Source organism: Heptranchias perlo, chromosome 18 (genome assembly GCF_035084215.1).
Source record: "Heptranchias perlo isolate sHepPer1 chromosome 18, sHepPer1.hap1, whole genome shotgun sequence".
Taxonomy (NCBI): domain Eukaryota; kingdom Metazoa; phylum Chordata; class Chondrichthyes; order Hexanchiformes; family Hexanchidae; genus Heptranchias; species Heptranchias perlo.
In genome coordinates, this window is record NC_090342.1 from 7,151,226 (window position 1) to 7,166,151 (window position 14,926).

At 44.2% G+C, this 14,926-nt stretch overlaps 1 protein-coding gene across 1 annotated transcript; it reads right to left on the reverse strand.

Moving 5' to 3' along the window:
• Positions 1–2,163: 2,163 nt before the first annotated feature.
• Positions 2,164–12,949, reverse strand: LOC137334935 (GLIPR1-like protein 1). Its single transcript, XM_068000027.1, has 5 exons — positions 12,820–12,949; positions 11,134–11,246; positions 3,342–3,427; positions 2,813–2,839; positions 2,164–2,714 (listed from the first exon to the last, which is right to left on the reverse strand). Exons 1-5 carry the CDS (start codon positions 12,862–12,864, stop codon positions 2,614–2,616), a joined length of 372 nt encoding a protein of 123 aa, XP_067856128.1. The 5' UTR covers positions 12,865–12,949; the 3' UTR covers positions 2,164–2,613.
• Between the last annotated feature and the right edge of the window lie 1,977 nt (positions 12,950–14,926).

Here is a 14,926-nt window from a genome sequence, read left to right on the forward strand (position 1 = left end):
AAAAAATTTGCAGGGTACAGGATAGGGCGGGGGAGTGGGACTAGCTGGATTGCTCTTGCATAGAGCTGGCAGGGACTTGACGGGCCAAATGGCCTCCTTCCATGCTGTAACCTATGATTCTAAATCGAGTGGTGAAAGTAACCTAAAAGGGTGCTCATGCATTGTCAGTCCCCAAATATCTTGCTACATGCACCCTGATACCAAACAGTATAAATATGTAGTTTTTCAGCGGAAGGAGGCTTATGATTTCAGGAGGAATATATTCTGATTTTCTACCAGAAAGTTCACAATTCACAATATGTTTGTTTATATAATTATATATGATATTCCTTTAAGCATCAAAGAAACAGGATCCATGTTGATTCACTGCCATGTTAAACAGACTCTGACAAAATTGCTTTTCAGCGAGCATAAAACATGCATTTTATTCACAACTATGGTATATAAAGCTAAGTATTATAATTACATGTACATTGTTCAATTGCTGGAAGTTAAAATTAATGGGGGGCAATATGCAAAATCCTACATCATAACTCAAATCTCATCTGAAATTCCAAATGGGGAAAACGTTGTATTTCATTAAGCAAGCAATCAATCTTGTTTGCAATGCATAAAATCAAAAATGTCCAGCAGATTTCAAAAAGCACAGAATATATATACATTATCTTTCAGAATAGCGTTCCAAACAATAAGCAGTGACCATTGTAAAAATAGGATTTTATTGTCAGGATCGGTGCAAGGAAAGATACGTGCTTATCCGTACCAATTCTGTTAAATTAGATAACTGTTTGAATATTTGAATTTACAGGATTCTATTGGAAACCCACTTATCTATTTTAATGCACAAATTTTACCTCCTTTAATGCAGTTGCTGGAGCTTAGCTAACACAAGATGAAGGGATTCCCTTGCAGTGTATGCAACCTACAGCAATCCAGAATTAGTTATATTTACATGGTCTGTCTCCCCAACCCCCAACCCCCTCCCCCCCACTCCCAATGTTTGCTAAAACACATCAAATACTCAGCAGTAGTGATAGGGGAGCAAACAGTGATCTCAGATGCATTTATCCAAGGCTCTCAGAAGTACCCCTGATTGTTAAAAATTAAAATGGAGCAAACAAATTAATTGCAGAGGGGTAGGAGTACAGATATATAATTTCTTGTACTCACCTGTCCACTGACCACACATTTAACAAAGTAATTACTAAATTTGATTTTTTTTAATCCAAAATTTACTAAAAATACTGAGATGTGGCAAACCCTAGAAAATTGGTCACAAAAACCATATAATGTAAATACCTGACAGTTGATATTCTTTTCCTGCGTGCATTAATATTTCATGCAGATTGCCAGCATTGTGTTTAATGATTTTTACCATAACTAGCCAAACTATACAAAAAAAAGCATTTTTTATAGCTTGATTATGCCCAGAGATGCATCCAGAATGCAATGTGTCCTATCAGAGACATCTATCTGTATGTTGGCAACAGGGCTGATTCACCAACAAAACAGAAAAACTGGCTGTGGGAGCAAAAATTGGGGCCATCAGTAGTTTCCCTAAATTTTAGAGGTTCATGCAGAAATTACTATCAGTTCAGCTCCTCTCCTGGGCATAGTAAAATGGAGCTCAAGCATGACACGAAATACTGCACACATTGCAACATTTGGAGTGTATGTACATGTGCGTGCAGTATACTGATACACACATAACGGTAGAAATTACAACCAATATTGTTTTCATCAACTTGGCACTTGAACCAAATCCCTGACTGTGCTATTTTAATGTAGCATTAAATATCAGCACCAAATGTAATTTTTATCCTACATTTTTTTTTAAATGCCCTCATCACTTTAACTTTAACATGCTGACAAAAAAGGCTGAAGAAAAAAAAAATTTGGAGGGAAAACTTGTAGCAGCCATGTTGATTTGACAACGCAGATTTGACTGTCAAACCCACCAGCATTTGTATTAATGGGAACCCTGCATTTAGAGATTTTGGAATAAAGAAATGTTTCCAAAAAGATTCTTCAGACTGCTCCATATCGGCAATATTTATGGTGGTGAACTGGAGATAAATTGTTATTTTTTGGTAATTTGACTACCTGTTTACAACAATAAACAAGATGTTTAAAATTAGTAGTAAAAAAAACCAAAGTGCTGAGTTTCTTAAATGACAACGTTATATAGTATTCTCAAAAATAATAGCCCTTACCTTGCTTATGAACAGAAACTTCAGACATTTGGCACAAGTATGACTAATGCTTTGATTTTTTTTAGAAAGTTAAAATCTTAGTAAATTAGATGTAAGAGTAGGTTTTTTGGAAACTGGTTGGTGATAAGTTTGAATTCCATGGATTAGCATCTCACTCGAATATACTTGGCTTAATTAAGCAAATGCTTTAGCGCTTTACAAATGCACGGTGTTCAATTATGGCGGAAGGTGAGCAGAGGAATGTGACAAGTCCATAAAGATGCCTTTGAATGCCTGCCTGATAATCATGTAAGCACTGATGGTACAGAATTCTATTTCTCAGAACATCGCACCCTCCCAGCTGAAACAGGAAAACTGGAAGAAAAAAGTGCCATAAAATGCATGGAGTATGTCTGGGGAGTTACCATAGAATATATGTTACAGTAATAGACATAAGTGGCAGTAGGCAGTTTGACAGCAAAATGGAGGCTGACCCAAAGTCTGGATTCCACTTGGGGTATTCTGTCAGAAAGTGAAGTAAAAAATATGTAATTGATTTGCAATAATGATGCTAACATTACTTTGAAATAAACTATTGCTATTAATATAAAAAAACATACGATTGATTGTTTCACGATCTGGATCACCTGATAATAGAAAGAGAAAAGTGAGTCAAAAATTTACAGAAATGAATAACATAACAACTTGCATTGATATAGCGCATTTAACGTAGTAAAATGTCCCAAGGCGATTCACAGGAGCATTAACAAACAAAATTTGACACCGAGCCACAAAAGGAGATATTAGGACAGGTGACCAAGAGCTTGGTCAAAGAGGTATGTTTTAAGGAGCATCTTCAAAGAGGAGAGAGAGGAAGAGAGGCGCAGAGGTTTAGGGAGGGAATTTCAGAGCTTAGGGCCTAGACAGCTGAAGGCACAGCTGCCAATGGTAGAGCGATTTAAAATCGGGGATGCGCAAGAGGCCAGAATTGGAGAAGCGCAGAGATCTCGGAGGGTTGTAGGGCTGGAAGAGGTTACAGATATAGGGAGGGGCAAGGCCACGGAGGGATTTGAAAACATGGACGAGAATTTTAAAATCGAGGCATTCCCGGTTTTATAAAAAGATAAAACTATTCGCTACTTAACTTACTGCATAAATTGCTCCTACAAAAATCTGCACCACAATCAGTGCAAGCTGGTCCTTCGATATATGGTAACTCTCCTTTACGATTTCCACTGCGAGAAAAATAGATAGATGGAAACACTCATTTTTGTAATCCACCACTTCATTTTCAAAAAGTAAAGTTAAAAGAATCTGAACTTGGACAGTATATTTTACAGTGTTAACCTGCTAAAGTATGCAGATCGATACTACTGCACCTGGTCATCAAGGAGGGTCTCTATTTTGAGCTGAGTAAGGTTTATGCCCATGTCATGGTAAAAGACGACGAAAATTCCAACTGCTTGCATCTACAGCGATCATAAGGCTAGAGGGGTAATTTTAACTTTGCGCTATAGTGTAAAATGAGCGATATTGACTTCAATGGAAACGAAAATCGCGAGTGGTGTTTAACGAGTGGCCAACCCGATATCGCCCAAAATCAAAATTACCCCCAGGCAGTTTACAATAATCCTGACTATCACCCATTTCTGTTATGGGAGCCTCCAAAACCAAAGACAGAAAACTTCCACACCAGTCTAGATGATACCTGACAAAATTGTACTATCATAGTAAACAAATACCCATTGGAACCATTGCACAGACATGAATAAAACTATTCTGGATATAGTAAATTGTCAGACATACGAAAGTTTGCCTTTCTCCTGGCCCCACCAACAACTATTCCCATTACTTGAGCTTGATGTAGCTGTGCGTCTGAGTGATTTAATACAATTTATTGTGATCCTTGCATGAGCAGAAAATGAGGATCTTTCTCCCTAAAATCAATGTACTTTGTCTCAGCCTGTGGCTATGTCTCTGTGATGTTGCTCTCGTATGGTCCCCTGACAGCAGTAAAACTAGTGGAAAGCGGCTTGTCCAACTGGTAACCTTCAGATAGGTCAGTAAGAATGGTGCAGTAATCAATGACACTTATTGATGACAGAACATCAGAGTGTGGAGGCAAACAGTTAATGTGGAAGGCTGTTGAGGCACCAGAAGAAATGTTACCAGGGATGTGTGGTGTCAGAGACTGATAGCTATTGTGAGTTTGTTCCCCTTGCCTCTGTGGTACGTTACAGAGGTCCATCACCAAGAGTGGCTCGATAGCACCACGACTGACCGAGCTGGCCGAGTCCTGAAGGACATAGCCGCCAGAATGAGCCTACGGTAGATGGTGAGCGAACCACCACGAGGGGAAAAACCTACTTGACCTTGTCCTCACCAATCTACCTGTCGCAGATGCATCTGTCCATGACATTATTGGTAGGAGTGACCACCGCACAGTCCTCGTGGAGATGAAGTCCCATCTTCGCACTGAAGACACCATCCAACATGTGTGGCACTATCACCATGCTAAATGATGTGGAGATGCCGGTGATGGACTGGGGTTGACAATTGTAAACAATTTTACAACACCAAGTTATAGTCCAGCAATTTTATTTTAAATTCACAAGCTTTCGGAGGCTTCCCCCTTCCTCAGGTGAACGATGTGAACGATTTTTCACATCGTTCACCTGAGGAAGGGGGAAGCCTCCGAAAGCTTGTGAATTTAAAATAAAATTGCTGGACTATAACTTGGTGTTGTAAAATTGTTTACAACCATGCTAAATGGGATAGATTCAGAACAGATCTAGCAGCTCAAAACTAGGCATCCACGAGGCACTGTGGGCCATCAGCAGCAGCAGATTTGTATTCCAGCACAATCTATAACCTCATCGCCCGGCATATTCCTCACTCTACCATTACCAACAAGCCAGGGGATCAACCCTGGTTCAATGAGGAGTGTAGAAGAGCATGCCAGGAGCAGCACCAGGCGTACCTAAAAATGAGGTGCCAACCTGGTGAAGCTACAACACAGGACTACATGCATGCTAAACAGCGGAAGCAACAATGCTATAGACAGAGCTAAGCAATTCCACAACCAATGGATCAGATCAAAGCTCTGCAATCCTGCCACATCCAATCGTGAATAGTGGTGGATAATTAAACAACTAACGGGAGGAGGAGGTTCTGTAAACATCCCCATCCTCAATGATTGCAGAGTCCAGCACGTGAGTGCAAAAGACAAGGCTGAAGTGTTTACAAACATCTTCAGCCAGAAGTGCCGAGTGGATGATCCATCTCGGCCTCCTCCCGATATCCCCACCATCACAGAAGCCAGTCTTCAGGCAATTCGATTCACTGCACGTGTTATCAAGAAACAGCTGAGTGCACTGGTTACAACAAAGGTTATGGGCCCCGACAACATCCCAGCTGTAGTGCTGAAGACTTCTGCTCCAGAACTAGCTGCGCCTCAAGCCAAACTGTTCCAGTACAGCTACAACACTGGCATCTACCCGACAATGTGGAAAATTGCCCAGGTATGTCCTGTCCACAAAAAGCAGGACAAATCCAATCCGGCCAATTACCGCCCCATCAGTCTACTCTCAATCATCAGCAAAGTGATGGAAGGTGTCGTCGACAGTGTTATCAAGCGGCACTTACTTACCAATAACCTGCTCACCGATGCTCAGTTTGGGTTCCGTCAGGACCACTCGGCCCCAAACCTCATTACAGCCTTGGTCCAAACATGGACAAAACAGCTGAATTCCAGAGGTGAGGTGAGAGTAACTGCCCTTGTCATCAAGGCAGCATTTGACCGAGTGTGGCAACAAGGAGCCCTAGTAAAATTGAACTCAATGGGAATCGGGGAAAACTCTCCAGTGGCTGGAGTCATACCTAGCACAAAGGAAGATGATGGTTGTTGGAGGCCAATCATCTCAGCCCCAGGACATTACTGCAGGAGTTCCTCAAGGCAGTGTCCTAGGCCCAACCATCTTCAGCTGCTTCATCAATGACCTTCCCTCCATCATAAGGTCAGAAATGGGGATGTTCGCTGACAATTGCACAGTGTTCAGTTCCATTCGCAACCCCTCAAATAATGAAGCATTCTATGCCCGCATGCAGCAAGACCTGGACAACATCCAGGCTTGGGCTGATAAGTGGCAAGTAATATTCGCTCCAGACAAGTGCCAGGCAATGACTATCTCCAACAAGAGAGAATCTAACCACCTCCCCTTGACATTCAATGGCATTACCATCACCGAATCCCCCACCATCAACATCCTGGGGGTCACCATTGACCAGAAACTTAATGATCCAAGCCACATAAATACTGTGGCGACAAGAGCAGGTCAGAGGTTGGGTATTCTACGGCGAGTGACTTACCTCCTGACTCCCCAAAGCTTTTCCACCATCTACAAGGCACAGGTCAGGAGTGTGATGGAATACTCTCCACTTGCCTGGATGAGTGCAGCTCCAACAACACTCAAGAAGCTCGACACCATCCAGGACAAAGCAGCCCGCTTGATTGGCACCCCATCCACCACCCTAAACATTCACTCCATCCACCACCAGCGCACCGTGGCTGCAGTGCGTACCATCCACAGGATGCACTGCAGCAACTCGCCAAGGCTTCTTCGACAGCACCTCCCAAACCCGCGACCTCTACCACCTAGAAGGACAAGGGCAGCAGGCACATGGGAACAACACCACCTGCACGTTCCCCTCCAAGTCACACACCATCCCGACTTGGAAATATATCGCCGTTCCTTCATCGTCGCTGGGTCAAAATCCTGGAACTCCCTTCCTAACAGCACTGTGGGAGAGCCTTCACCACACGGACTGCAGCGGTTCAAGACGGCGGCTCACCACCACCTTCTCAAGGGTAATTAGGGATGGTCAATGAATGCTGGCCTTGCCAGCGATACCTAAATCCCATGAACGAATAATAAAAAAAAACTTAGGTCACTGGAGGCTAGGTATATTTTGCATACTAAGCTGCTAACCTATGATAATCTCGGCTCATGTATAATTGGTTAACTAAACTTTGTGAACAGTAGGTGTAACTGGTGCTTCTTGGAAGGAACTTCAGCATTGCTGTATTTGCTAATTATAGCTATGGTGATCACCGTTGAAAATCAACCCCATTGTTTCTATATAAAGTACCAATTAGACTCTACTTAAGAGGAGAACTGGGTAGCACAGTAGATCATACCTCTGGGACCTGGCCAGACTGATCTGTTGAAAATCTGTCTTCTAGCTGCAAGGGTCCTGTGAGTTTGGCCATTCTCTATCCAGTTCCTATTAGGGATGGACCTATAGCACAAATATGTCCATAATTTGGCACTAATTGACAAATTTGTTCAGCGAGATGGCTGGTGTGGGAAGTGGAAAAACTGGTGCTCTTCTGAAGTTGGACTGAAGTCGAGAGAGCTTTACTCTGCATTTAGCTGTGCTATACCTGATCTGGAGTGCTTAAAGCTGATATTTGCTGTCTGAACTGAAAGAGTAACGTCTCTTGATAAGTACATTTAAAAAAAACAACTCTGTGTATGGTGCACAATACTGGTCATCATAGTGCAGGAAGGATATAGCACCGACAAGGCAACCAAGGTTATACAATATCTCAGGAATTGAAGTTATGAGGAAAGGACAAGGAAGTAGTCTTATTCTCATTGGAAAAGAGGAGATCTACAGATGATCTATAAACATTTCCAAAATTATTAAGCAGAATGAACATTGCTAATATTTTTGCGATCAATCATAGAATCATACAGCACCAAAGGAAGGCATTCAGCCTATCATGTCTGCTTTGAAAGAGCTGTCCAATTTAGTCCCACACCCCAGCTTTTCCCTCATCCCTGCAAATTAGTCCTCTTCAAGTACATGTCCAATTGCCTTTTCGAAAGTTCCTAGGGAATCTGATTCCACCACCCTTTCAGGTAGTGCATTCTTAACAGCCCTCTGTGGAAAAAAATTCTCCTTATTTCCCCTTTAGTTCTTTTGTCAATTATTTTAAATCTATGACCTCTGGTTACCGACCCACTTGCCAGAGGAAACTGTTTCTCCCACTTGCTCTATTAAAACCCCATATAATTTTGATATGTCTATTAGGTCTCCCCTTAACCTTCTCTGCTCTAAGGAGAACAATCCCAGCTTCTCCAATCTCTCCACATAATTGAAGTCCCTCATCCCTGGTATCATCCTGGTAAACCTCCTCTGTACCCTCTCCAAGGCCTTGACATCCTTTCTAAAGTGTGCTGTTGTACACAGTACTCCAGCTGAGACCTAACTAGCGCTTTCTTGACTAGCTGTTTAGCATGACTTCCTTGTTTTTGTATTCAAGGTCCCTATTTACAAAACTGTATCATCTGCAAACTTCAAAACTGTACTCCCTATACCCAAGTCCAGATCATTTATATATAACAAGAAAAGCAATGGGACTAATACTGACCCCTGGGGGACCCCACTGCATACTTCTCTCCAGTCAGAAAAACATTCGTTCACCACTACTCTCTGCCTCCTATCCCATAATCAATAACGTACCCAAGTTACCACCGTCCCTTTAATGCCACGTGTAGTTTATGCCCATGCATATTCTCACCATTTGGTTATTTTAAAAAAATTTTTTATTCGTTCACGGGATGTGGGCGTCGCTGGCAAGGCCGGCATTTATTGCCCATCCCTAATTGCCCTCGAGAAGGTGGTGGTGAGCCGCCTTCTTGAACCGCTGCAGTCCGTGTGGTGACGGTTCTCCCACAGTGCTGTTAGGAAGGGAGTTCCAGGATTTTGACCCAGCGACGATGAAGGAACGGCGATATATTTCCAAGTCGGGATGGTGTGTGACTTGGAGGGGAACGTGCAGGTGGTGTTGTTCCCATGCGCCTGCTGCCCTTGTCCTTCTAGGTGGTAGAGGTCGCGGGTTTGGGAGGTGCTGTCGAAGAAGCCTTGGCGAGTTGCTGCAGTGCATCCTGTGGATGGTACACACTGCAGCCACAGTGCGCCGGTGGTGAAGGGAGTGAATGTTTAGGGTGGTGGATGGGGTGCCAATCAAGCGGGCTGCTTTATCTTGGATGGTGTCGAGCTTCTTGAGTGTTGTTGGAGCTGCACTCATCCAGGCAAGTGGAGAGTATTCCATCACACTCCTGACTTGTGCCTTGTAGATGGTGGAAAGGCTTTGGGGAGTCAGGATGTGAGTTACTCGCCGCAGAATACCCAGCCTCTGACCTGCTCTCGTAGCCACGGTATTTATATGGCTGGTCCAGTTAAGTTTCTGGTCAATGGTGACCCCCAGGATGTTGATGGTGGGGGATTCGGCGATGGTAATGCCGTTGAATGTCAAGGGGAGGTGGTTAGACTCTCTCTTGTTGGAGATGGTCATTGCCTGGCACTTATCTGGCGCGAATGTTACTTGCCACTTATCAGCCCAAGCCTGGATGTTGTCCAGGTCTTGCTGCATGCAGGCTCGGACTGCTTCATTATCTGAGGGGTTGCGAATGGAACTGAACACTGTGCAGTCATCAGCGAACATCCCCATTTCTGACCTTATGATGGAGGGAAGGTCATTGATGAAGCAGCTGAAGATGGTTGGGCCTAGGACACTGCCCTGAGGAACTCCTGCAGCAATGCCCTGGGGCTGAGATGATTGGCCTCCAACAACCACTACCATCTTCCTTTGTGCTAGGTATGACTCCAGCCACTGGAGAGTTTTCTCCGATTCCCATTGATTTCAGTTTTACTAGGGCTCCTTGGTGCCACACTCGGTCAAATGATGCCTTGATGTCAAGGGCAGTCACTCTCACCTCACCTCTGGAATTCAGCTCTTTTGTCCATGTTTGGACCAAGGCTGTAACGAGGTCTGGAGCCGAGTGGTCCTGGCGGAACCCAAACTGAGCATCGGTGAGCAGGTTATTGGTGAGTTAAGTGCCGCTTGATAGCACTGTCAACGACACCTTCCATCACTTTGCTGATGATTGAGAGTAGACTGATGGGGCGGTAATTGGCCGGATTGGATTTGTCCTGCTTTATGTGGACAGGACATACCTGGGCAATTTTCCACATTGTCAGGTAGATGCCAGTGTTGTAGCTGTACTGGAACAGTTTGGCTAGAGGCGCAGCTAGTTCTGGAGCACAAGTCTTCAGTATTACAGCCGGGATGTTGTCGGGGCCCATAGCCTTTGCTGTATCCAGTGCACTCAGCCGTTTCTTGATATCGCATGGAATGAATCGAATTGCCTGAAGACTGGCTTCTGTGATGGTGGGGATATCGGGAGGCGGCCGAGATGGATCATCCACTCGGCACTTCTGGCTGAAGATGGTTGCAAACGCTTCAGCCTTGTCTTTTGCACTCATGTGCTGGACTCCGCCATCGTTGAGGATGGGGATGTTTGCAGAGCCTCCTCCTCCTGTTAGTTGTTTAATTGTCTACCACCATTCACGACTGGATGTGGCAGGACTGCAGAGTTTTGATCTGATCCGTTGGTTGTGGAATCGCGTAGCTCTGTCTACAGCATGTTGCTTCCGCTGTTTAGCATGCATGTAGTCCTGAGTTGTAGCTTCACCAGGTTGGCACCTCATTTTTAGGTACGCCTGGTGCTGTGTTTAAGTTTGAATGGTAGCTATGGCCCATTACCCTGAGGGCAGTACAAAAAGAATTTTAATGGAACAAGTTATATGCAGTGACTTGGGCAAGTGATGTGTCGTGATGCGACATCTTGCAACAAATCCTGAAATTTTCTACACTTACCATGTGAAATGCAATTTGCTGCCCGAGAATTTCATGAAAAGTCCCAGAGGCAGTGACAATAACATTTTCTGAGCAATAACCAATCGATTGCTGTAATGGTGCAGCAGATTAATTGTTAAACTATTAGCTGTTATCTTTTTTCATAAAAATCAGCACATTAAGACTATTTTAAGTTATTTTAGTATTCCAAAAGAAAACAATAAAAAGTCTTACCTGGGTGAGTAGTTACAGACAAAAACTGTTCCTTTTGTTATTTTAGAACCGACAATCCCATTGGGACAGTCATTTACTGCACAGCCAAGTTTATAAGTTAGTCCCCAGGCAAGCTAGAAAAGAATGTAAAGATTACTCGACATTCTTGAAATAAAAATTAAACCTATATATGTATATAAAGTTAGCAAACTAATGTGGTAAATCAGAAGGAACATTTTTCTTTCAAAGAGATTTTTAATGTGGCATCACATAAATATTTGTTGCTTCTATATATAAGGAACCGCTTCACAGTTGACATCCTTACCTGTCTTCAGTTCATTTTGACAAGAGAAGGTTCAGTGAAAGTAAGGAAACAAACATTTTTGCAAGGGGCCCATGTCTGAAGCTCCCTCATTTGTCAGCACTGGAGGGGACTTTAAGAAAGCAGGCTCATTGCCAATCTTTGGAGAGGTGGTGACATTTGTCACCACTTCTTGTAGTCTACTGGTGCAGGGCACAGGCTGAAGTGCTACTGGTCGATGTTACTACAGACCAAATAATCCCAACTAGGTCTTGTAAGCTCTGTGAAATGTTCAGTTCAAAGCATCTAAGCTAGCACTCTTAGCTGCCGCCAGAAGTCAACAATTTCCTCTGAAGCTGTTCCTGGCATTTCGATTCCACAGAAATCTCCCAAACTCTGTTTCCGTGGGGTTCTGCAGGTCATGGGACACTTCCTTCAATTTGTTGCAGATGTGGGTAGTGGACTCCTCATACTTGTCCATCATCTCAACCATAAGTGTGGAAACAGTCTCCACCGCCTGCGCATGAGATTGATGCTCCCTAATGATAGCTCTTTTCAAGACTCGGCTCGAGATCTGGGTCCCGAGGCTCCGCAGCCGTCTGAAGGAAGAGGAAACTTTAGACATCATAGGGGAGAGGCTGTGGGAAATGGCAAGGTTGGAAGCAAGCTGGCAACAGAAGGTTTGTAAAGACTGAGCGAGGCACAACATACATGGTATCCACTTCATATGCTGCCTCAAATAATTGCATTGCCTTTACATACAACAAGTAATTCTTCATGGGTAAATCACTATATGCATAGCTATATGCATCAGGCATTTCTCCAAGCTCTGTGGAAAAATGACACACTCCCTCTCTTCCACTGCAAGGTCCTCATTTTTACTAGTGCTCAGTGTTTCAACTTTCTGACTCAATAACTACTTTCTCCCAAATGGATGTCTCTGAGTTGGTAAGATGCATGACAGAGTTTATGATGAATTGGTAGGAGTTGTGTTTCTGGAAGTGCTTGGGTGGTCATCAGGGTGCCTGTCTCTTCCTCTAATGCATCTCTATGATGTAAAGCACAGAGGAGCCTTTGTAGCTATGCATATAGTGATTTACCCATGAAGAATTACTTGTTGTATGTAAAGGCAATGCAATTATTTGAGGCAGCATATGAAGTGGATACTATGTATGTTGTGCCTCGCTCAGTCTTTACAAACCTTCTGTTGCCAGCTTGCTTCCAACCTTGCCATTTCCCACAGCCTCTCCCCTATGATGTCTAAAGTTTCCTCTTCCTTCAGACTCTGCTTTGAATGATGGTTCCCCTCCTCCAGTTGCCTTTCTCATGTGGTGGTTATGGGTGAACTTTTCCTTTGGAAGGAAAGATGACAATGTTAAAGGCATGTGAGTGACATGGACACTTACCCCATATGAGCACATGCATCCCACGATTGAGAGGAGCAGCCGCATTGTTCCTTTAAATGAAGATTAGAGGAAGCCTTTGTGGCAGGCTACGTGAGTTCAGGGTGGCTATCAGTTAAGATGCTGCTTGAATGTTTTCAGAAGCTTCGCTTTCAGTTAATGAGTTTCCTTGACACCCAGGAGCTATGAGAAAGAGTATGATAGGTAAGGAAGTGAGTGAAGGCTGTACAAGTGCCTGTACTTACCTTGGTTACCCTTGAGACATTGAACCTCTTCCAGCACCACGTGGAAGTTCTTGGGATGGTGAAAGTTGCATTGAATGCCTTTACCATCTCCCTCCATACAGTCTGAACCACTGTCATGGAGCTTCCTGCCCTCAGTGCCCAACAGTCTTAATCTTCTGCCTGTCACTTCAATCAACAGGACCTCCCCAGATGCGGCAAAGAACCTGTGAGATTTTCCAGCTGCTGAAACCCCCGAAGCTGCTGCACTAACAGATATTTTGGCCATTGTTGTCTGCTGCTCTCCAGATACACCTGTGCCCTTTTAAATGCTGCAGCTCTGATTTTGCCTCTCTTCCAGCAGTGGCAAACCCATCCTGCATGTGTGATATTGGCCCACGGTGGAAAATGCAATGGGTTAGCAACACAGACATACCTACAAGATACACTGCAGCAACTCGCCAAGGCTTCTTCGACAGCACCTCCCAAGCCCGCCACCTCTAGAAGGACAAGGGCAGCAGGCGCATGGGAACACCACCACCTGCATGTTCCCCTCCAAGTCATACACCATCCTGACTTAGAAATATATCGCCGTTCCTTCAGTGTCACTGGGTCAAAATCTTGGAACTCCCTACCTAACAGCACTGTGGGAGAATCTTCATCACCCGACTGCAGCAGTTCAAGAAGACGGCTCACCATCACCTTCTCAAGGGCAATTAGGGATGGGCAATAAATGCTGGCCTTGCCAGCGACGCCCACATCCCATGAATGAATGAATAAAAAAAAACTTGAACAACTTGTGCAATTCGTTCACTTGCCTATAGGAAAGATATTATTGCCGTTGAGGTGACTCAGTTATGCAGTGAAGATAATTCCAGATATTAGGAATTTAGGTTATAAGGGAAGGTTAGGGTAACAGCTTGGTTCCTTTGAAAAATAGGAAACTTTGACGTGACTGAATTGAAGTTTTCTAGATGATAAAGCTGACAAAGCTGATCCAGGCAAATTCCCAACAGGGGTTCAAATATGAGGGACACACAAGTGAAATTAAAATGAGAATTCGGTGTAAAAAGGGAAGTCAAGCAGTACTTTTTCCTCCAAAGGGCAATAGGTTAGTGGAACAAGTTACCAGGTAAGGCTGCAGATGTTTTTCTGGAGAGAAATGGGATTGAGAAATATGATGAGGGCAGGTAGGTGGGATTAATTTAGCAAAAGGGATGATATTGTTGGGTCTGTGACAAAAACAGATATTTTGGGGGGGATTTCCCCATTTGGTGGGAACGGAGTGGGCGAGCAGTTAAAATGGAGTAGCTCCATTTCCCAACAATTTCCAATTTTAATGCCGCTCCTTTTGTCTGCAGATGAGGCACCCACCAGATTTACGCAGGAGCCTTATGCATAAATGCTAAATCAAGGCCCTACAACGTCAATGGGACTCCATGGCATTTAACCCTGTTCAGAGCCTGCCATGGCCGCAACGCTCAGTGACTGAATGCAGCAGAGGCCCTCCAAGGTAAACAAAATACTTTCCTTAGTGGGGCCAGAAGTAGGAATGCTCCTCCAGGCCCCACATGGAAAGTTTGGGCCTCTGCTGCCCTGGGCTCCTCCCTCTTCCCACCCACGAGACACTGCCTAAAATCCACCCCCCCCCCCCCCCCCCACTGCGGCTTACCTGCCTGCCGGTGAGTCCTCCGTTGGTCCCGATGGGTGGCCCGAACCTCCTCCTATTTGCTCGCCAGCTGCCACTTTCCGCCCATCTCAGGCAAGCAGTTAACTGGCGGCACGTAAAATGAGGCCCGAGAGTTAAAGTACCCTGGACCTCAAAATTTATTCTGATGGGTGCATTTTACACACGCACCCCCCCCCCCCCCCCATGCATGGTTCTGGGT